Source organism: Plectrocnemia conspersa, unplaced genomic scaffold (genome assembly GCF_051122295.1).
Source record: "Plectrocnemia conspersa isolate PC_06_02 unplaced genomic scaffold, ASM5112229v1 ptg000004l, whole genome shotgun sequence".
NCBI lineage: Eukaryota > Metazoa > Arthropoda > Insecta > Trichoptera > Polycentropodidae > Plectrocnemia > Plectrocnemia conspersa.
Window position 1 is genome coordinate 10,028,544 of NW_028277168.1, and position 24,517 is coordinate 10,053,060.

The 24,517-nt window shown below is 32.8% G+C and overlaps 2 protein-coding genes across 6 annotated transcripts in view; one reads left to right on the forward strand and one right to left on the reverse strand.

Moving 5' to 3' along the window:
* Nucleotides 1–2,551: 2,551 nt before the first annotated feature.
* Nucleotides 2,552–5,012, forward strand: LOC148235862 (E3 ubiquitin-protein ligase LRSAM1-like). The gene has a single exon (XM_088184443.1). The coding sequence runs from the start codon at nt 2,619–2,621 to the stop codon at nt 4,761–4,763; it is 2,145 nt and encodes a 714-aa protein (XP_088040569.1). The 5' UTR covers nt 2,552–2,618; the 3' UTR covers nt 4,764–5,012.
* Nucleotides 5,013–12,083: 7,071 nt separating this feature from the next.
* Nucleotides 12,084–24,517, reverse strand: part of LOC148235863 (uncharacterized) — a 183,296-nt gene continuing 170,862 nt past the window's right edge. For 4 of the 5 annotated variants that reach the window (XM_088184447.1, XM_088184448.1, XM_088184444.1 and 1 more), the window contains exons 4-11: nt 15,395–18,593; nt 15,082–15,326; nt 14,097–14,173; nt 13,626–14,025; nt 13,433–13,557; nt 13,198–13,350; nt 12,907–13,067; nt 12,084–12,834 (exon numbers count right to left, since the gene is read on the reverse strand). In XM_088184447.1, coding sequence (XP_088040573.1) covers nt 12,681–12,834; nt 12,907–13,067; nt 13,198–13,350; nt 13,433–13,557; nt 13,626–14,025; nt 14,097–14,173; nt 15,082–15,326; nt 15,395–18,593 — 4,514 coding nt within the window. In that variant the 3' untranslated portion in view covers nt 12,084–12,680. The remainder of the gene's footprint in view (nt 12,835–12,906; nt 13,068–13,197; nt 13,351–13,432; nt 13,558–13,625; nt 14,026–14,096; nt 14,174–15,081; nt 15,327–15,394; nt 18,594–24,517) is intronic. The other variant, XM_088184446.1, reaches the window with a different exon arrangement.

The following is a 24,517-nucleotide window of genomic DNA, read 5'->3' on the forward strand; positions in this document are numbered from 1 at the left end:
TGAGTATTTTTATTTGAGCGTAAAAACGAAGTGAATTTAAGTGTTTAGTCTTGCTTTGTATCAAGTTATATATTTGATTGATGGGGAGGAGGGTCAGAATGTTGACGTCGTTTAGAAGGGTTGGGGGCGTTTGACCTTCTCACTTGAATTTGGCCACACAATCCCCCTTCTTTAAAAATTAAATATTACAGAATTCTACTGGCAAGAGACTGGCGTTACGTTAGCTTGGAGTTCTTGTTACTTTACTGCTGCTGAGGTCGAGCTCCAGTGCGCAGTAAGTCGAGGCGGAAGTGGTGTTCGCGTATCTGGTGCATGATGAGTTACCACGAAAGAGGCATTTGCTACTCCAGCGCCCAGTTAGTCAGAGAGAGCAAGGAAGAATGTAGGCAGAGATAGGAGCGAAGTGCTACAACGCAAAGAGGGCGGCTTTAGATTCGTGCTTCAGTCTGGATATGTCCTTAACGTTGTAGTCTGGCGTCAACGATGATCTACCCGGCGTTACTATGTATCACTACTTTTGGTATCTAACTCGATTTTTGCGTGTCGATGTCACCACTAGCGTATGTGTGGTGACATTAGCAATAATACATGAAAAAGTCGCTGCAAATATTTATAGATAATGCACATTACATGATTAACTAAGGAGAAGAGAGACTTCAAAGAGAAGTTTATTTATTAAAATGTAATTTCATCGTGTTGATGTTAATAAGGTAACCAGACATCCTCTTTTAAAGAAGATTTCCCTTCTTCAAAAATGTTGTCCTCAGTTTGTCTACCCTTTGTCCTTCTTTATCCTCATTGTAGAAATATTTTCGTGATGAATTTTTATCTTAGCTTCCATAGCAATTTATCCTCAATGAAAACAATAATTTCCAAAATGGTATTTTTATATTTGGTGTCCTCCTTTGATATTGTCAAAATCTGGCCACCATAATGTTAATGAGATTAGTTGCTGAGGCTATTTGATAGCCTTTTAACTTTTATAAACTTTTATAAAAGTTAAAAGGCTAACTTTTTATTAAATTTTCAAAAGTCAATCGTGCGATGTGTGGTTATAAGAATATTGTGGATAGTCAAATAAAAAATCAATGTAATTGTAGAACAAAACATTGATTCAACCCAAAACCGTGGTTTAATGATTACGCTCAAAATGCTTTAAGGCCTTTCCAAACAGAGAGCGAAGCGAAGGCGTGGCGAGGCGTTTTTATTTTGTAATATACTGAGTCCTTCGAGTCTCGTCACACAGAAAGCAAACGCGAAGCGTTCCGAGGCGTTTTTATTTTGTAATATATCGAGTCCTTCGAGTTTCGTCACACAGAAAGCGAACGCGAAGCGTTCCGAGGCGTTTTCACGGCGTTTTCGCGGCGAAGCGAAGGCGTGACGATATTTTATGTTTGACTGTTTTATTATTAAAAAATAAGAAAAAGGGCGAAGAATTTGGGTACACGACATAAATAAAACCCGGGAAGACTATGGAGAGTATCATAGGCTGCATAATTGAATCTTATGAATGAGACTCGAAGGACTCGGTGTATTACGAAATAAAAACGCCTCGCCACGCCTTCGCTTCGCTCTCTGTTTGGATAGGCCTTTAACCGTTCTTATACCACGCGCCTCATCGGGCTAAGTCACTAGACAAGAGCCACGCGCTAGAAAAGCAACGCCGGTCCGCGTGACATCACCAAGGCGCTTTAACAATGTCTGATTGTAAATACGCGAACAGGACGCTCGCCACCGCGTAAATGGCAAATTTTAAGTGGTCACGTGTTTCCGAATGGCAACATATGATTGGTCAAAGTGGAGATTGTTCCATTTGTTTTTCACTCGTGTTGGAGATTGTTCTTTTTAATTAAAAGTACATTTTTTGACTTCGATTTTGAATAAGATTTTGTGTATTTAAAAAAATAACATACCAGATCAATAAAAAGCTTTATGGATAATATTGTTCACATATTAGCTAAAATTCGAAAAAACGGAGATTGCTTATTTTTTTATTAGTGGTTTTAAGTAGTTTTTATTGCATCGCCACACGTTTTTAACTCATATAAAGTTGCTCTTATCTGCTTATTTTATATATGTATTTAAATCAATAACCTTATTCAAAATAAAATTAATAATAAAGCCGAATTTTATAGAGCCGGAAAATGTACCTAATCACTGTTTAACATCTCGACAATAAATTAGCACTTGTTTAAATATTTTGACAACTTCTTGCAGTTTGAAGTCTACGACTAAAAAACTTCAGAATTTTCTACCATCGATATAAGAAAAGTTGTGTTAAATTAACAAAAATAAATCGATTCTAAAGATGCTTATTTGAATTAATACAAATGGTAATTATTATATGAAAAAATTTTGATTGAATTTCAAATAGTTACTTTTTAAGTATTGCACATGAAAAGAAAAAAATGCTAAAGTTGTGGATTAAAATTAATTTATTAAAAAAAGTGTATTTTTAAATTGTGTTTGAAAGTGAATTAGTTTTTAGTAACATGTGTATTTAGTTTATGGCCGTATTATTTGGCCGTGATGACATTTAAATGTCAACACTGTCAAGAGGTACCAACAGGCGGAGCCAAACGTCTATGGCTGCGGGTGTCAGGTGACGGCCGGCGTAAATGGGGTGCTCGGCCCCCGGCGGCTTCCAGATGTCGCTGTTCGGGAGGCGCAGCGACGCGGACCAGTTGAGAGCTAAGCTGGAGCGCAAGCTGTGGCTGGCCAGGGAATCGCCCGACACCTCTTTCGATCTAGCCGAATGCGCATTGCGGACGGTTCCCTCCGGTATCTTTTCCTTGTGTCGCGTCTTCAGGAAGGAGATTCTTAATCTGCAGAACAACAGTTTGTCGCACTTGGAAGACGGGGGCGATCTCAAGGACCTCTTCCTCATCAAGGTACTGACTATAGCTTTTAACAAATTCCACAAGCTACCCGATGAAGTACGCTATTTGGCCAACCTTAGAGAACTGCACGTCAACAACAACGAACTCAAATACTTACCTGACGCGATCGGAGACCTGATCCAATTGAGGACCCTAGACGCGTCGCACAATTTACTCAAAACTATACCTACGACGCTCGGCCAATTAAAAAAGTTATCGAAACTATCCATCAGTGGTAATTCTAATCTGAAATCTCTCCCCAACCAACTATGCAATGCGCACAATTTATCCATCATAACGTTAGACGCTTCCAATTTCATATACCCATCCGCCGACATCCTCAGTTTGGGTACTGCACAAATAATGAAATTTTTATGTCATCAATCGGACGTAACGTATATATCGCCGGTCGAATTATCGGACGACGATACGTCGCCATGTTTGCTTAGTCCATACGCCGCTCTGAGTCCGGCCGATCATACCAAAAATGCTCGATCACAATTCGCAGATTGGGAGGCTCACGAAGAACACCTGCAACAATTAGAAAACGAAGTACACGAAGCGTCTAAAAAGCAGAGAGAGAAATTTCTGCAAGACTACACCGAAGAACAGAAAAAATTGGATGTTGAATTCAGTAAGATACAATCGGAGAAAGATATCGAAAGGGTCAAGCTGATCAGACAGATACAAGAGGAAGAATTCGCAACGGAACATATTGTAATCAAATTGTTGCAGATGAGCTTATCTAATCCGCAGCAAATTCAGCAGTTTTTGGAACACGATCAGAGAGAACACGATAGATTGCTGGAGTTGTGCAGAACCAATTATGATAATCTTAAGAAGATGGATACTTTGAAGGCGATGGAGGGCTTGCTGCACGAAGAGTGCGAGTACGAGAAGACGTTGAAGAACTACGGCGAAACGCAAAGTGAAGTCAAAGAATCGTTTCTTTTGCGCGAGCTTAATGATAATTATGAGCTGAGCGATTTGTTGAAGTCGAGGGATCGCCTGCAACATACTTTTGTAGAAAAGTTATTGAACGACGAAAACGTACAGAAAGCAGCTGTCGGAGCTCTATTAGAAAAATGCGATGCCAGATCGTGGGGTCTGATTCAAGAAATATCGCTCGTCGAATCTAACTTGGGAAAGCTCTCCGTGATCGAACTGGATCGCAGAAAATTACAATTCAACGAGAACTTAGATAATCTAGAAAAGCAGAGATTGCAGCTGTCCCTGTTGTTGGTAGATTTATTAGATCAGCAAGAGTCGCGGAGAGATCAATTGTCTAAAACGTTGCAAGATATGGAAAAAGAGAAGAAGACTTCTACGGACTTCTGGCTCATTCGCTACCAGCAATTATTAGACAATTTACCGACTCTAGTAGTGTCCGCGCAAAAGCAACTCGATCCGACGTTCGCAAATTATCTATTACAAGAAGGCGTCATTCATTGTTTGCCGTTCTTAATTTCAAAGTTATCGTCGATACAAGAGCTGCGACAAGTTGACCATAACACGCTCCAACAGCTTGGCGTCAGATTGACGAGCGATCGGAACAGTATCTTGAAAGCTATCGGATACTACTTGGAAGAAGTGGATGCCAGAATGATCAAGATCCAAGAGCCAGGTCCCTCTGACGAACACGAACCCACAGCGCCGCCTATGGAAATTGTCTCGGAAGAGACTGAAACTGCCGTTCCCGTAATCCCGGCGACTAACGAAGAATTGAAATCGGAATGCGTTGTTTGCATGGATAACTATTCTGTGATTGTCTTCATACCGTGCGGACATCTGTGCTGTTGTCTGAAATGCTCCGACGCTATCGAACAATACTGTCCGATGTGCAGACAGAAGATCGGAAGAAAAATAAGGGTCTTACCGCAATAGTACAAAAGTTATACCATGGGAAATAGATTCGCACATTGCTCAAATATTATACATTTACAATTCATTATTGAGTTTCTAATGGCGATCGATACTAGTGTTAAAATTTATATATTCTAAAATGTTCACTCTTGCGATTTGATCGATTGTGTGCTTTTGAAATCTTGGCACTTAACAATTTTGCTTGAATTTGTCTTTTGAAATTTCTCGAAACGATAATATTTATGATAATAAAATGAGCCAAAACACAAATATATTATGTTTTGTATTTTCTCTTCTATTTTATTACTAACAATTGGTTTGTTGTTATGAGACATATTATGCATTTTACTGATTTTTCAATGTAAATTTACAAATCACCAATTACATGTATGTATATATTCGGAAGTTAAAAGGTTTTAGTGCCTAAAGAAACAATTAAGTATAAGACCTATCGTATTTTCATATATTTTTGTATGGTTAAAAATTATTTCTTATTTTTTATAATAACACTGTGCAACTTCTTTTTGCTTCAAAGAGATTTGAACATTTTTTTGCTAACAATTTTATTTTTGAAAACACTTTTTCACTAATGTATTATCTATAATAATCGATAATAAAAATACAATTATTGTAAAACCATAACATTTCTAAAATATAATTTACAATAACAAAAATTAAAATTTAAAATCAGGGCGCAATTTTATATTATATATAAATCAGGTTATTGTCTCTTTATGGACAAATATGTTGCACAGTGTTATTAGCTTATAAAATTACCTATGAAAAAATTAAAAAATAAGATTTGCTGTAATTATTATATAATGTTTTGAATTTTTGCTGAAAAAATGCATTCAAATATGGGATATTGACAATCACGAATTAAATTATATAGCATATTAATATAGCGTTGTACATTGATTTTGAGAATGAATTAATTAAGTGATTATACCACAATAAGATTTTGTCAAAAATTATTAATACTACTATCTGAACTTCTTGAAAAAATGATAATAATCATTCAAATGTCCCAAGCCTATTATTGATCCGTGTCCATGTATTTGATTTAAATTGGATTTTATTGGAATTAAACAAATATGATCTTAATCTACAACGCTATCTTAATACAGTTGTATTTTTAAACGGGAATAAAGATATTTTAATCTTTAACTTTCAATGGTGGTTGTAACATAATATAATATAATTACTTTCTTTAAAAATATCTCTTATTATGAATCACAATATGAAACATCTTTTTATTAACTCTTATATTTATATGGATATAATTAATATATGTATATAAAGTGCCTTTATTTATTTACTTATTGATTTTTTAATCTTGAATAATGAAAGGCGGGTCCTTGAAAGGACACGTATGTACAATAGTAATCGTGGATCATATTTATTTTATGATACACTATTGATTTACTTTTGTGGAACAAAAGCATTTGACGTAGCTCAAACATAGTCAATTTATACATATAGCTATGTGTATACGTCACAAATGATAATATACATAAGTTAGCTTTATACAAAACTGAACATATATAATCATTTATTTTATAATTAAGTTCCGACTACAACTTATAGTTTTCTCTTCTTCATTATTTATATCAGCATTTATAAATTTATTAAAGCATTTTGATAATAATTATAATTGTGTGTTTTAAGCACAAGACATTTTCTATTTAATATTTGCATTATACTTCATATATGGGTTAGAATATTTTAAAATATTATTTTTGATATTAAATGCTTGTATTTACCTCTTTTATGAAATTAATTATTTATCTATTGTTTTATTTTGTTACTATAATGAGCTTGTTTTGAGAGAGTACGCTATTTTACATTTACGCACTGTTGTGCCTATAAAATAGGTTTCTACTTCACTGTGCCATTTTAGGAGTGCGGATTTGTATAGACGGATATAAAACATATTTAAAATGTGTTAAGTGAACAGTGTTTACTAATAATTGTATAAATTCGACTAAATTATGTAAGTGACGTTGAATAGACAGAAGTCGTGATAATAATTATTAGTAAAGACGATGTAGACATATACTTAAGCTAGCGTATAACGGATACATTTTGCCAAAAAAATAGCTTGTTAAGGACGGAACAGTTTTTAGTCTGTATTTATTAAAAAAAATGGTTGATTTTTGTGAAGTTTTATGAAACATTTTGAGCACGTTTGCACCGATCTAACTTTGGCTTCCAGTATGTGTTGTAATGCTTTTGTGAAAAATACTAATGTGTTCGTTATGCGTATGTGTATGTGTTTTTTATACATATTGTTAATTTTTCTGATTGAATACGCATATAATCTACGGTCTGTGGCCTTACATTTGCAATTTTTATTTATTCTTTTTAATGGTTTCATTCCAGTAATAATTATGTTTTAAAATATTTTATTTTCCTCTATGGTGCTACTTGTATAATTATTGTAAAAATATGGCAAATAAATATTGATTTTTACCCTTATTCGTATGCACAATATTAATATAAGAGGGATATTATGATCGTCAATAAATGACTACCTCAATCTTGAACAAGAGATAGTTTTTATATTTTAACTTATTTTATGTATGTAACCAATATATTATATGATTTAATATCTTCTAAAAATTGAATATAAATATGCAAATAATTGATTGTTATAAACAAATAGTTATAACACGTCAAATAACTCTTATTAAGTTTCTTTTGAATAATGAATAACGTTTGTAAATAAAATATTAAATCAATTTTCTGTTTTGATTATGATTTCATATTTTATTGAACCACCACCAGTGCCATGAACAATTTTTTATTTGTTTATATTGTGTCGTTTAAGGTTTATTTTAGAGTTGTTAATGCATATTATAAAATAATATATTATACCATTGTGAATGAATGTTGTTTTCTTTATTATCGTTGCTTTGAAAATACCAGTTAGTACTACACATGTGCGATAATAGGTTATTCGAAAGTCTTTTTATTAATATTTTTCTTCCTGTTGCAATATGGATATAGAAATATTTATATAACGCATGCAGAAATTCTTCTAGTGCAATAAATTACTAAAATACGTAAATAGCCAATGATTGCATTTCCGTTTACACATGCTGTAATTGGTTTAATTGACCCACACCTTTTGTTGAATAGACGCAAATGCTGGTTTAATTTTAGCAGTATTATTAAAAAAAATCTTCAAATTATCTTCTGAATGGAATAAGTTGCTCTTCGATTGTTATGTTATATAATATACGACACTCCACAAAATTTATAGTTTATGTTGTTTTGTTTTAAATGTCGAGCAGTTTTAGCAGACCGAATGATGCTGAAAAACTAAATTGCATCAAATTCTTTCCATTTTAAATTAGTTACTTCCTGTAGAATAAAATGGGTCCTCTTCATTGGTATATTTACAATATTAATTGTACTATTTCTATGGTGACGCTTCTATCTATTTGCGTCACAATTCTTTTCTAACGATCATAAATTATAACAAAGACGAAATTAATGGATTATAATCATCCAAAATTTGAGAGGCAATGCATTGGACTCTGATACTTATCCGGCTTAAGGTCGATGTAAGCTAATGTAATAACCTTGTATTAATTTTTAATGTTTTTTATTCTCATTTACGTGAAGTGAAACAGCATTTATAAATATTCAATTCAATATAGTTTTTGAGCAACGTCAAGAAATGTCATTGAGAATAAAAATAATATTTATATATGTATTTATTTAGGCCCATTTATATATGTATTTATTTAGGTTTTATTTTAGCCAAAAATTTGGCAGCACTCTAAGAACACTGACGTGACGTGGACATTTTCTTGATGAACTTTGGCGGACTCGCAACGGGTGGTGCAACCTCGTTCACCGGTCACCTACATGTTGTAATTACTATATAAACCATATAATACTATTGCAGCGGCTCAACATGTGTCTAATTAATATTCGTCGCCAAAATGTAATTTATATTTAATAAATAAATATATGATAGTAGAAATATATTTTTGGGGGAAATAAATACAGATATTGATTATGTAATGTGTGTAACACCTTGATACGTCTATAACGCATGAAGTTAGTTAAAAGTGAGATAAATATTTTATTATTGGATTTAAATTTGGGTAAACATATTTACCAATTATATGATTATTTTTTATGGATGCTAAGTATTGTATAAATAATAAAATAATTTAATTTTATATTGGTCATTGGTTATATTATTGTAAGGATCTAGGGTCGCCAGAGCATATCAGATGTCATTCATAGCCCTTTTAAAATGGTGCATAGAACTTTATTGAAGTTTAAGTATGTTATTTGAAAAAATTATATTGTATATACATAGAAAGCAAAAAAAATCTGGCCCACTGGTCAAAAGACGGGATTGGCGAATGGCAGTCAACGGCAATGTTCCTGATGAGGGTTCCCATAGGAAGTGAATGATGTGTGCTATGTATGCTTTTACTCCTCTCGATGCGTGCATCAATTGTGACGGTTTGGAAGTGGAATTAGAGTTGTTATCTTTCTTGTAAAAAAGTAGTTTGAACATGTGGAGATTTAGCAACACTGCACGTGTTGCTAAATCTCCACATGTAGCATCTCCAGGTAGCACATTTCACTTGCTGTCCACTTTGTCAATGAAATATGTATTCTTTTGTGTTTGTGAGGGCACTGTACGGCTGTCGTTAATGATTAATTTAAGAATGCTAATCCCTTGAAATCTTCATCATCACGTCCATCAATGCTTATTTGCGGTAAGTGTTTTCTACCTGGTCGGGTGTCACCACAATATAACATTTATTCGTACAAAAATATCATTTATGATTTTTAACAGATATTATACTTGCTTCTTTTAAGGAAATTCATTTATTACTTTGTGTACTATAATAATTTTCTTTCTTAAGTGATTTATTTTACATCTGCACATGCAGAATTTAAGTTCCGATTTGTTTCGATCAAGCTGTGGTGAAAATCTGACTGACCTATACCTGTGTATGTACCGATCTGTCCCTATTTATCAAGTTATAGGGAAGGGCTTTCATGGTAGCATATAATAAAGTATTTAACATAGTACTGGTAGATAACAAAATCTGTCCTTATTAACCAATCTTTTCCTTTTTACCTTCTCGAGTCTGTCTATATAGTTTTGAGAAGAACCAATTTCATTCTCTCAGCATTTTCTTGTCATTTATGTCAAACATAACTTTCTATTACGTTACTTTGCAGCTCATATTTAGTTATAAAGAAAACACTGAATTATGCTACTTACCTAATAATAAGTTGTTGGACTTTCCGCTAGGTATGCCAATGTTGTTTATAAATTATGAATGACAACTACATTGTTTGAGGTTTTATCATTCTCTTTCAGTATGTTTCATTTTATAAAATACAATAATAATTATAAGCAGCTTAATACTTTTGTATTATAAATTAATAATATTTTCCATGGGTAATAAATATAGAAAACTCTTGGTTAATTTATATTACGTGTATATTCTCTGTGGATTTTTTAATAGGTACGATGCTATTATAATTATAGTACAAATATTATAACTGCTGCCAATAATAAAAATATTGCACAATACTTACAGTATTCTTAATTAATCTGCAGTCTGATTTGTATGCTGAGAGAATATATCTTAACACCTTTGAGTATTCAATACAATTGTTCAAAATTGGTATAGCCGATCTCTAGTTTTGGTATAATAGACAAATACAGAGTTTGAATTTGTCATTTACATAAATAGATATAATTTTAGTGTTTACAAAAATAAAAAAATCGACAATGCTTTCAAATAACAATTTATTTGAGACATTAAATTGAGTATTTACATTACTTCGTAGTCAAATCCATAATTTCTAAATTATTACAATTTCGTGCCTGTCGAAATTTTGTAGAAGAATTGCGATGAAAACGTAAATATGGCAAATAATTCCAAACTTGTGCATTTCATCATTTCCATACATAAACAAGGTGCTTATTATTAAAAAGTAATATAATTAGAATTAATAATAAATATAAAACGTTACATTAAAATGATCAAGCTACGCTTGTACATATATCTTTCAAATATTATTGAAACTAGCACTGTGATTGCAGAGTTTACATGAAATTAGGATTTTATATTAAAAACATAAATCTATCTGTACATATAATCTATGGGATCATACCGGAGTTAACCTAATGTTGATTAAACATTAACATTGACATGACGCAAACAATTTAAAAACATAATAATTTACATATCACATCATCCTGACAACTTGCACACGTTATATAAATAAGAAAACAAGATTTCATCAAATGACTATTAAATGTTCATAAGCACATTTAACTATAAAACACTAGTTTATATTGGATAGCTATGTTAAACTACTCGAGCGTACTTTGAGCTTTGATTCGATTGAATTTATATACATTAAATAGAAGTTGATAATACTTTTTAATTGTTTTATTATATCAATCGTTGAAATTGAGCGTGATTTCTAGTCAGTTGTATATTTGGCATGATTTAAAACCATAATTATTATTTAATACCTATATACACGATTTAGTCACTTTACTTTATTCGTATAATATATATTTATATAATATAATTTGATATTATCATTTTTTACCTACTTAAAAATACATTGATTCATGAATACACTTCTTAATAAATTATCAATAATGACTATATACGTTATAAATCTCAAAAATGAGTATTAATATTATAATATGCATGAGTAGTATATGTTTATATACACCTATAATAATACTTTTTATATTTTAAAAAAAATATAGAAAACAATTTTAATGGCAGGATAAAAAAGGAGATTAACACATTTACCATTATGCCAATATTGTTCAGACCCACAATCAATAAATATATAATTATGGTATATCAGTAGTTTCTTAATAATTTTACATAATAATTAGAGATTTTCAACCTGTGATATATACCATTCCAGCTGTTAGGCAGGTCCAAAAGTATCGGTCTCAATAAAAAAATATATAATTTTTATATATTTAAATCAACTTTTTATCAATTTTACATCCACAGCAATTGATTAAAACATCCTATTACAAATCATTATCAAATATCTTGTATTATAAGACCAATTTAAACAGATAAAAATCTTTAAACAAGGATGTTTTATATGTAGGTGTGACATTACTTAAGAGCTACATTTGATAATAACGATCTTTGCTCGGAATTAACAAATATTTTTTTTATAAACTGTGGAATTTATTAAAGGGATGCATTTTAAAACTAAAAAGGCCATTCTTATATTCTTTTAGTGGACTTACAGATTCTTAACGTTGTTTAATTTAGAAAATAGAAGTTCGCTGTATTTTTTAATAAGAATATCATAACATGGAATCAGTCTAATCATCTCATGATAGATATCTAAAAACTGATTAAAAAGATTGTTCTTTCTTCGTTAAATATGAAGAAGAGCTAATAAGCATGACTTAAAATTCAGATGATTTTGATAGGACTAAAACATTCTTTGCAGACAAAGATAGATGCTGTACAAAATAAATGTAATTTTTTATTTACACACGTTGAAACATTTCAAGCTGGATACTTTTGGACCTAGCAGTACATGCATATCACTTTACAATTGATCACAAATAGTTCTGATATAAAAAGGTCGATAATCTTTAATATAAAGACAAATTGAAGCATTTAAACTTAGCCCGTATAAGCTAACGTTAAATGTGTCATTTTGTATCTCTCAAGCACTTTGTGATTAATTGTCACTCTAATGTTAAATTTTTCAGATTGAAAATATTGAACGAAGCCATCTCAGTTCTCCGCTTATATGAGGGTATATAATACTTAAAATTAAATACAAAACTTTTAAAATTTAACGCTCTCATTAAAATTTGACACATTTCATTGGAATTTTCCTAAGTTAAAGTCTCAAAGTGACGACACTATTCTATGTTAAGCCTCTTCAAAAGTTGCTGTCGAAGTCTGATCTTCTACGCGGGTAGAGCGTCCTCACTCCTTCACCTGAATAGCCATAGTTCTGTGAACCTCCACCTCCGGCGCCTCCACCACCGCCGCCGCCAGCGCCGTTGTATCCATACAGTTGGGTACCACTGTAGCTGGTCAAAAAAATGAAGTAAAATATATGGTTCAAGATTTATGACGTTTGTGAAAAATATTAAATAGTTTACCCGTAATTATTGCCTCCGGTGTAGCTTTGCGATCCGCGACCGGAATCAGGAGCGTAGTGCTGCTGATGGTATTGATTATAATACGGTCCCCATTCGGAGCGCCATGAATCTCCTGGATTTCCGGGATAAGCTAGCGAATCTAACATTGCTGTTGACCCTCTCTGTTAAAAGATATCATTTACAAGTTTTACAGTTTTAACCACTCAGATATTATATAGGCTATTTTAGACATCACTTTCAATTAAGGGAATCTAATCTTCTGCGAATTTTAAAATTGTATTTTTATTTTACCTTATGGTTTCTAGGTGGATAAGGTGGCTCATGATCTTGCATATAAACATCATCTTGAGGACCACCCATATGAGATTTATCCAATTCTCTCAGCATGTCCTCGCTCAACGGTATTGGCTGTTTCGCTTTAGCACTCTTTTGTCGGTTGACAAGCTAAAACAAAAACGTACAAATGTTTACATAATCTCAACACATAAACGAATAATAAAACATATATAAGAATGTGTGTACATACCACAGTTACACCGAATATGACAACAAACAAAAGCGAGGCTAGAGCTATAACTATAACGGCGATACCCCACTGTGGCACTAATTCCTCTGAATAACTACTTGTTGGTTCGATTCGTTTTGGCAACACTACAAGAACAAATTAATACATCATATAATGTGCTATAAATTTAATGTATTCTAGTATATTTACTAACCTATGAATTCTGTGTATATAGGATCTAGTATGAATTTTCCAATCTCTAACTTGCCCAGCGACAAGTCTATTCTTTCTTTCACTGGTTCAGCTATATCAAGCCTATCTTCGTATGGTTCATCGCCCATCATCTGATCTTGATCGTAACCGTCTATCTTTCTACCGGTTATCTTTTCCAATTGCTTGTTTTCTTTGACTACTTCTTGGTAAACACTTCCAGGTCTTGCTTCGTTCAGAGAATTGTGGAAGATCTTTTTGAGTTCACCTGTATTAATCTTTTCATTGATTTCGTTCAATTCAACAAAGTAATCTACGAGTACTGATCCTTTGCTGAAACCGTCGATGCGTATTCCCTTGTACCACTTTTTCAACAAAGGTGACTTTGAATATGCAGCGTCAAGCTGAAAAAATATTAATAGTTTATTAATATATGTATGGATTTAATTTTAATATTAATATTTAGATTACAAACCTCTCTAGATACTTCATTTGCCAACAACTGCCATTCCTTTGTGTTGTGATCTAGGAGTTCTGGTACCCATTTAACACCTGAAGGGAAGAAAATTGTTTTAATTTGAATTAATTAGCACTTAATCTCTGTAAGGTTGTTCAAGATATACAGATTGATACAGCACTAAAGATTCATATTTAAGTAGGTAATTGCCAGAATTTTATTGGAAATATAAATAAGTAGTATTTTTTTAATCTTCCATTGAAACTTGACAGGCGTAAGCCCAATGCGATACAATGGGGGTAAATTAGTACCAACTGGGCAAGTCAATCAGATATAATGAATACCTTTAAGTAAGTATTAACCACACAGACTGAAAGTTTGGTAATTAATTATAAATTATTTGCTTCCTCATTTAGAAATATTTTTATATAATAAAATACACTGTGAGACCAACAGTGGCGAGTAAAGTAAATTTTTATTCATAGTTTCAATTTACTAATTATGTTTGAGAATTAGTGTACACGCTGACTTTGTGCAATGTTTTTTGAAAACATATGTTTTATTTAAAATTTCTGTTGCTATGAGATTTTTTTATTATTAATTACGAATTTGTATGGTCAGTGATAGCTGTTATGTGTGTATAATATTATTATATTTCATATACCCAGCTGCTCATACGTTTAGGCGGTCATACGTGTATGTTTATATATTACATTGGATATTGATTCATGTCAATAATGACAATAGCAAAAAACAAATCCCATTTTATTGGAAGCTTTTGTGCTTATATTTTCTGTGTGATGATTGAATTTGTATCTTAACACACAGATTCGTTACGAAATCTGTGCGGTGAATCACGTTGAATTTTTTATTATATTTTATTGCATACATGTAAGCCATCAAGAATGATAAAAATTTGGAATACAAATTGCCTTTATTAATATAATTATTATTTTTAGGATTAATTAATACTAATTATTTTAAGCAATTAAAAAAATAATACCTCCGACAATCTTTATGGTAGCAGCCAAATCACATTCAGCTCCACAAACACCAGGTGTAGTAGGAGCTGTGGTTGGAGCTGATGTTGGAGCTATGGTTGTGGTAGTTGTTGGACTTGTGGTTGAAATCTCAACTGAAGCTTCTTCTTGATGATTTGCAGTAGCTGCCCTTTGATCTTCAAGCAACTTTTCTATTGAAAATGGCGTCGTTGAAGGCGTCGGCCATCCAGTGAACTCAGTTGTAACTCTATAAAATATAAAATTGAAGTATTGGATATTGTAAATATATAATAAAAGGTATATACAAATAAATACCTAATAGGCCACCCTTTATGTATAGATGGCAGCGAAACTCCAGAACTCATAGCACCTTCATGATTAGCTGGTTTAGAAGTAGTCAATCTTTTTCCGGGTTTTCCAGCGCCCGGTCTGGACGGGAATACCACTTTAAATCCACCAGCTGCTTTTGGACTTGGCTTGGTAGTGGTCGTATTTTCGTCTGTCGTACTCTTATCTGCTTCTGTCGGTTTGAATCCAGGTGGAAGGAATGCAGATATATCGCCCTGTTTAATACTCGGTAATGGAACACTTTCATTTTTGTTTTCTTTTTCTGGTTTCAGCTTGAAACCGGGAGGCAGGAAAGCTGATAAATCAACTTGTTTAGTATTCGCCAAGGGTGTTTTTTCTTCTTGTACCTTTTCGGTCGTAGTCAATAATTTATATCCCCTGGGCAATAACGAAGATATATCGACTGGTTCAGCCTTTGCTAATATTCCAGATTTCTTGGGTTTTTCGGTCGTTGTAGATTTAGCTTCAACTGAAGGTTTATATCCAGACGGTAAGAATTTAGATAATTCATCCGTTTTAATATTTTTGAATAGGTCGTCTAATGAGAATGGTTTTTCAGTTTTCGGCGTCACATAACCTTTAGGTAACAGTGCTGATATATCGTCTTGAATTTTAAGTTTGTTTTTGATTGCGCTGACGTCATTAGATGATTTCCCAGTGCTTTCCGGCTCTTCTGTGGTCGACGTTGTTATCTTCTTGTCTTTGAAACTAGGCCTCGCCTTGAATCCAGGGGGCAAAAATCCTGACAAGTCGTCCATTTTTATGGTATCAAAAGCAGCAGCTTTAGCTTTAGGCTTTTGAGTTGTCGTCGTAGGTCTCGCATATGGTGAGAATCTTTTTATCGTGACTGGAAGCGGTTCTGGCGGTGCTCGTTCGGTGGTGGACGTAGTTGTTGTGCTTTTGACGGTGAAAATTTTCAAAGGAGGCTGAGGAGTTGTGATCTCTTCTTTGGTTATATTCTCATGAGGCATTTCAGTCAATACTGGGAAATCTTGCTCGCCGCCTTTGAAACCACCAGATAAAAATCCGCTCGATAATTCAGATTGTACTCGATCTAATTTATCGATTATGCTTTCTGTGGATTGAGGTGCTTTGCTTGTGACTTCTGTTGTGTCTTCGTCAAAAAGAATTGTGGTTTCGGGAGAGTTCTCTGCGCTTTTAGTGGTAACTTCAGATTTTTCCAGGTCATCTAAGTCTAAAACTTTTTTCTCCTCTTGTGACACAGAAGGGAAGGGTAAGAATCTAGCTCCCGATACGCTTCTGCTGGTTTGCACTGAAGCCACAACTACCCAACTCTCTGTAACATTTGAAGTTTGTTCAGACGAATCTGTTCTTTCCGTAGTCGCTGACATTTGAGTTGTACTTTTCGTAAATTCTTGATCTGGTATCTTGAAAGTTCCATTGACGACACTCTTGGTTGTTACGACAGAAACGATTTCTTCACCCAATAAAATCGGCTGTGGTTCAGTCGTGATATAGTCAACTGTAGTCTTTATTTCTTCTAGATTTGGTTTTACATATTGTTCTGTAACGAATGACGGAGGTTCAGTATTATCTATCAACGCGCTATCAACGAAACCCTTGAAATTATCATCTTTAACCATCACTGGTTTTGGTTTCATTGTTAAAACCTCAAACGTTTCTTCATTCGTGACTAATGAATCATCATTGTGCGATACGTTATCATCGACATTTTCTTCATATTCCACAATCTCTTGATCGTCGGCGTTCGTTTCTGCAGATGGAAGTGGTTTAGTATTTTTATCGTATACTTCTTCGTTTTCATCAACGTATTCGGTTTCTTCGTCGTAATATTCGGTCGGTTCGGGATTCTCGATTACATTAGTCGCATTATGCGCTTGCTCATTGTTACTTGATATTATGGATGAATCAGAAGACGGCTTAACTTCTTGATCATCAAAATTATTTGGATTCTGCGTGGTGTAGTCGTACTGCTCCTCTTCATGCTCGTTAGAATTATCCTCGACTATATTTGGTTTTTGCGTTTCGATAGGTGTTGGTAAAGTTGTAGGTATATTTTCAATTACTTCACTAGTGCTCGAGATTGAAGGGAGTGTTGTAATTTCAGCCGATTTTATTACTTCAACGTCTTCCGAACCATTTGAGTGACTTCTCAAAGTGTCTCCAAAGTATTTAGCCTCAGGTATTTCGTCTTCCAACAATGGCTCTAGATCGAACAGCGGCTTATATTCAGTGGTGGACGTATATTGAGGTTTATTCGGAACAAATCCCACCTTATTTGATCTCAGATTATATGATTGAGCTTTCATCGGCGGCTTTGTCGACGGTGAAAATCTATTTTTTCTGTCTGTTGCCGGATAAGGCGTGGTGGTCGACGTACCTTTAGGCTTGAATCTGTTTCTATTGTTTGAGAAGCTGTTTTCGTTGCTGTTGAAGTAATTCTCGTCGCTGTCTGAAATCGGCTTGTTACGGTTATTTTGCTTCTGAGAGTCAAAGTAACCGGGTCTTGAATTATAAATCAGCTTTCCGGGTTTTACTTTTGATGAAAAATCGATCTTGGTCGGGTTGTATGTGGTCGGCTTTGTGTTGTCGTATTCGTACAAGTCTTGATTGACAGGCTCGGCTGGATTCGGAAAACCTGGTTGGAAGTCCAGGCTGTCAAGAGGATTTGTGCGTAGAATTTTTGTGTTGTGATTTGGTTGTCTTAATCTAGCACTGTTAAAAGCTTCGAGTTCTCTAGGCGTTTCTGGGAATGGGTTGTTGATTGTTATTTGTCCTAGGAAGGTTTCTGGTTTAGAAGGGTCGTGGTTATGGGAAGTTGGGGCGAATTGTGAGTACTCTGGTCTTTTTGTCGAGGCAGGATGATTACTGGTATGGAAGCTGGTAGGTCTGCTCGATTTTAATGAATCTGATTGTTGGAATGGAGCAAAATCGGCATGATTGAGAAAAAATTGGGTTGATGTTTGACCTCTTCCTGTTTGCGTCTGAAACGGGGAAGCTGGTTGTCTTCCAACGTTGAATCTAGAGTCAGAGTAGATCTGTTGCGTATAGTCTGGTATATTCGGACGATATTGATTGTTAAACCTGTTTTGGTCGAAAAACGAACCACCATTTTGGGCGTTGTTTTGAAAACTTGGTACGAATCTATTGTCTGATGGTTGACCGAAGAAGAAGTTCGATTGACCTGAAAACAAATAAAAAAACACTGATTATTATCTTGGAATTAGATTGTTGATTGTCAGTCATAATCAAGGATAAACCCGAATATTAATTTATAAACCAGACGTGTTCATTTGATGTGTTCATTAGACATTACACACGAAAGCGTTCTGTTCAAATATGTATGCCGAATGCCAATTACCATGAAAGCTTAAACCCTTCATTACATTCCAAGGTGGTCTCGGTCTTAAGCGGATTAAGCTCGAAGGCTTCACCGGGCTTATTAGCGATAATAATTTTATTTTACAGGAGCAGTACAATGCGTATTTTTTTCATGGGGGTTTTAATCAAAATAGGAGACATATGAAAGCGACTTTGCGTAATTGAGGTCCCATAATTTAAGGTCACGCGTCCTGCGGGTTGGGGTTCAAACAAATTTTATGGAGCAATTTGAGGGAGACTCGCCAATTTATCTTCATTTTACAGATCCACAGGCGTCCCTATGTTGAAGCCCTTTTAACCGCTTTAACGCACATAGTATGCGTGTGGACGCACACATGGAAAATTAAATTGGAACAAGTGACGTCGGTGAACCGAATAGTGCCGTAACTTGCGTTCGGGTATGTGCAAGTCCAATTACAAAGATAGATTTAAATTCAAGTCTGCGATGCAGGGAAAACTATTAAGAGATAAGAAGCAAAAAAAGTTCGGACAGAAGACGAGCGAACAGCACTGCAAAACTGGCAGTTAAAGTTTATAATGCAGTTTCGCAGGGCTCTCAAGAACTTTATTTTTAGAAAGAGGCGGTTTTAATGAGATGTTGATGGGTATTAATTATATAGTTGAATATTAATATATAATAATTTATATAGTTGAAAATGTAATAAATATTATATAATACATATATTATATGATATACACATTATTATTTTCACTGTATGTATCTTTACATATTTATTATAACGATATACAATATAATGTTTCATAAACAGACGTCGTAAGAGAAATGTTTGTTTGACCATATAACATTTTTATTATTCGTTTTAATATGAACATGTTATATGTATTATGCGTATAAAATATTGTGATATGTAATATAATATTATTAAATAAAACATCCGTAGAAAGCAAAGGGTGATCTGTGCTATGTTTTATATATTAATTTTTAATATCCCCATAGATAAAAGTGAAACGGTGTTCGGCGAATGATTTTTTCAACTTTTTTTCAACAGAATTAGAGGGTTTTTGAACTCAAGTGGCCCGTGAATTGACGATGTTATTTTACGATTAAATCTGTTGGATATTTATAACTAGTGGTATCACTAGTTTTTCTCCAAATAAGGTCTCGTTTCTTTTATATTGTATGTAAAAAAATCATAGTTTTTAAACAATTTTACTTTGCCAAAATATTTTTTTTTCAAAATATTTGCCAGGGGCTAATAAGAGTTTTGAACCACGCTGGACAGTTGATCTTGGGTCGTCGACCAAACCAGGGAGGTCACCGCACTTTATTTGTCTTGATGCTATTAAATACATATATATTCTCATTTTTAATATCTCTTAAAGATTTTAATGATATGGATTTTGTAGTTTATTAATATAAAGCTAGGTTTTGAGCTTTAAATTAAAAATGTATATTTTTATATATTATATTATAAGACTGCAAAAACTAAATGTTTAGTATTTTTTATTATTATAGTAAAGCACAAAATCAAATTTTGCAATAAATAATGACATTTTTGCCAGCACAAATATATATTTTTGCAACAAAAAATATATTTAAAAATAAATTATAACTAGTTTTTTTTATAGCAAATCAAGTTTATATTATTGATTGTTCTAATTAAAGGCAAAATTTAAATACAAATTGTAAATAATAATAATAAATTACAACTATACGTGTCCTTTGTATAGTTTTTCGTCTTTTTTTGGTTTTCTTTTCTGTCGTCCGTAGAGGTTTTTATTTAAAACCATTTAACTGAAGCGCGGCTTTCGCGGTATGCATCATAAGATTCCCTATCGAGCTCAACGGTTTGCATTACCATTACATTCTAATTAGAATCCACTACTATTTGCCTCTCAGCCATACACCGTGGGGGTGTTGCGCTTCTAAATAAATATTTACCATTTTATTTTTATTATATAATAATGCTCTTTTCTTATAATAAATTCAAATATTTTATTGCTTTTGGTAACAACAATAGTAGGAACACATTTAATAATGACTATAATAATTATATTTATTTAAAAGATCGTTGAAATTCTGCCCAAAATTAAAAAATCAGATACATAAGTAGTAAAATAATGGAATGAAGTTAGTGGTATTATAGGTTAATCAAATTTATTCATTTATCAATCAAGTACTGACGCCGACCCCCTAGAAATGAAAGTGGGGGAGGGGGGTGTCGCATGCAACGAAGAAAGAGATAAAGCATGCTATTTCGTGTAACGGTACTTCGTCCAGACTAAATGAGAATCTTATGAAGCTCACGGTATGGAGTTCGGCTTCAATGTGTTCACTATTGGTTAAAGCTGACGGCAATTGCTGAAAATTCGATATATATATATATATTTTTTTTCACATATTATCACTATGTAATAACATTTTTTTTCACTATTTTCAACGGAAGAACGTCATTTTCATATAAATAAATCTTCGACAGTATACTTTTAGAAGGTCAACATTATTACAAAGGTGACCTTCGTGTCACTCTCGCATTAAATTAAGCAAACAACTTGCATTAAAATAATTCGAATTAAAGATAAATATTTTAAAACTAGACAAATTATCAACCTTTGATAAAAAATATATTTTTTGTAATCTGAGGTGCATGACATTTTGTATTTTTAATCCTTATGGTTTATTAGCCATGAAGCATAACATTGAACTTGTTTGGACGCATCTCGAAATATTTAAAAAAAAATCAGTAGCTATGCGTCAATTGTCGCGTAAACTGTTTCGTTACATTTTTGTCGAATAAGTGTTTTTATAATAATATCCCTTTCGATGTTTTTAATTATAAAGTGATGTTGTAATTTATGTATGTGTTAGAATTAAGCAGTGTATAATTCAAATTAGTGTTTATAATGGTGTTTAGTTGCATCGGCGCGGCGCGGCGCTGGCGTCCTTACCGTCGCCGCGCCGATGCGCCCCGCCCCCACTACCCTACCCATCACGCCGAAGGATAAGGTAATGTCTTTGTAATTTTTTGTGTCTTTCGAATATAGTTAACCCTTTGTGCTCGTAAGTCGACATGTGTCGACATCGTATTCCAAGCGTTGCATTCTTACGTCGACAAAACTTGAAATGCATTTATTGGCCTTGTGTTCGGGCTAATTTTGCCAATTTATATTTATTAATGGTAAAAAAACTTCTGGTAAACACATTTTAGTAATATCGAATTTTCAACTTGTGCAAATAACTAAATAATCTTTAATTTACGAGTGTAAGTTTATTGTAAAATTTTTCATCGGGACATGGACGAACAGCGAGCTGTTAGGACTGAATAGCGCGATACTTGACAGTTATTGGTCTTAAACTGATTTTTTCCTTCAAAGGGTATCTATATTTTTATGATATAGGATGAAACAGGATCATATGCTCTAATTGTGCATAATTGTTACTTAATATTGTGTGTCTGTTTTTTTTTAGCGTTAGCATTTAAACTCAAATAATAATGTTAGTCTACACCAGGTCTCGGCAACCTTTTTTGGCTGTCAAAATAATTAAAAAGTGACTATTAAGAAGTCAGTGAATATTTTTGGTCCTAACAAGCATATATGCGGTCTAGTCGTAGCACGTAATCTGGCACATGCACATGTATTTATAAAATCGAAATTGTATTTGATAACTCAATTTACACATTTGATGTATTTTCAAGCTAGTAAATTACTAAATTATGTAAAACAGAATTAGTAATCTGTGTTTTAATTATTTATAAATACATATATTGATTTACTTTTAGAAATTATCTTATATATAATTGTTTCCATATAATTACGAATGACGATATAATAATGGATGTTTAAGGAAGTGACGATGAATTTGATATATAACAGCTGAACAAGCACTATAACATTTTGAAACATTGCTCAATGAAAAGATCAAATCTCTTTAAAAGACTTATCAAACTCCGATTGATAATTATACATTAATTCCAGTGGAAGACAAAAAATGTAATTTCTTATTACAAAACCCGATACTTTGGAAATATGAAAATATTGTTATTCCCTTATGATATTTGAAATTAAAACCATAATTGGACATACCAAAATATTTAGGAATTTATTAAAACAGTTTTTAAAAAACAATTAAATTGATCATAAAAAATGATTACATTAAAAGATTATTCTAAAACTTGAAACTTGTACAAGATTTAAAATTGGTAGAAATAGTCTTAACACGAATGTGTCTAAAGCTAATGTTGAACGTTCGTTCAGGTCGTTGAATCGCATCAAATACATACGAGAAATTTGATTTCCTATGATGCACTTAATGCCCTTGCTGCACTATCAATCCAGAAAGTGTATAAAATAAATAAAATTTAAAAATAAAACGAAAATTATATTAAAAAAATTGTAAGATTTACAATTTTAAAAGGGGACCATATATAAACTTGTTTTAGAAACAATATTTTTATTAGCTTATAAATAATAATATTCGCTATTCTCTCTTAGAAAATTGATTAGTGTTTTTATAAAACGATATATTATTTCCTGGCTACGACAGGCAACAATAAGGGACGAGATTGCGACTCTATAGGGCACTTTAAAGCTCGCAGCCGAAAATCGCCGAGTATTCACGAATTGTTGACACCACGCCTTAGCAACTTCAAAGTGAATTGTATCCCAAAGCTCCAAGTAAAAAGGCACTAGGATACAAATACGTATACGACCTCTTAGATGTTTCTTTGAATTATTTAAGAAGTACTTTGCTTCACTTAGATTCCAGACAATATAATCATATTTAAGGACGCTATGAATTAACGTATTGCACAGAATGAGAATTGCCAATAAATGATAAAAGTGACACGCGCTCCGCACAATAAAGCCGAGCATCTTTGATGCTTATTGCAAACTTTAGCGATATGCATAGAAAATCTTCTTCCTTACTTAAGCATATTGAATATATGTAATATATATATAATACATTATTATAAAAATATTATATATCGAACGATGTTATATTTGTTGTATTGTAAAAACACAAGAGATATACAGATTCATGCATCATCCTTTAGATGTCTGTTAGAACGTAACTAAAGATACGCTTCATATGTTATTATACCCTGTGTATTCATAATACATATTAATATTATTGTAATATAATATGAGGGTATTGGAATGAAAACAAGCTCAACAATAATAAACTGAGTTATAAATATCAAAACATTTTTATATTATTGAAAATAACACACGAGGTTAAAGGTTAAATATAAAACGGACGAATGATACTCTATTAATGTAAAATACTCAGGTTTTTTGCATTTTTAGACCCTTCGTATATTGGACTATGAATATTGCAGAATATTTTTTTTATAAATGTGTTTATATAAAATAACAATGGGCGTATGTCCAAAGCTTCTCAAATAAATAAAGTTTAAAAATTCGCAATACATTTCATTTATGTTGTTAATTATTAAAAATCGTTTAATAATTAACAACATGTGTACCTGTATGTGTACCTGTTCGTGATATAAATCTAAAGAAAAGCACGAAAGCTTGAAACGTTTTTAAGATTTTCAACGTGGAATACGTGCAGCGCGACCTACACGTGTACACAGGAGTGTAGGATTAAACTAATTATTATATAACATAATATAAGCAGTAACGTTTATATAAACATGAAAAATATAGAGTATGGAATTATATAATATTGTACGCACATACATGTATGCATATAAGAAGATACGTTATGCGAGTTGCTGTAGTGTTTCTCTCCCGGGCTCC

What these genes read in the sequence shown, in the direction of transcription:
- LOC148235862 (XM_088184443.1), top strand. Translation starts at nt 2,619, where the DNA reads ATGGGGTGCTCGGCCCCCGGCGGCTTCCAGATGTCGCTGTTCGGGAGG.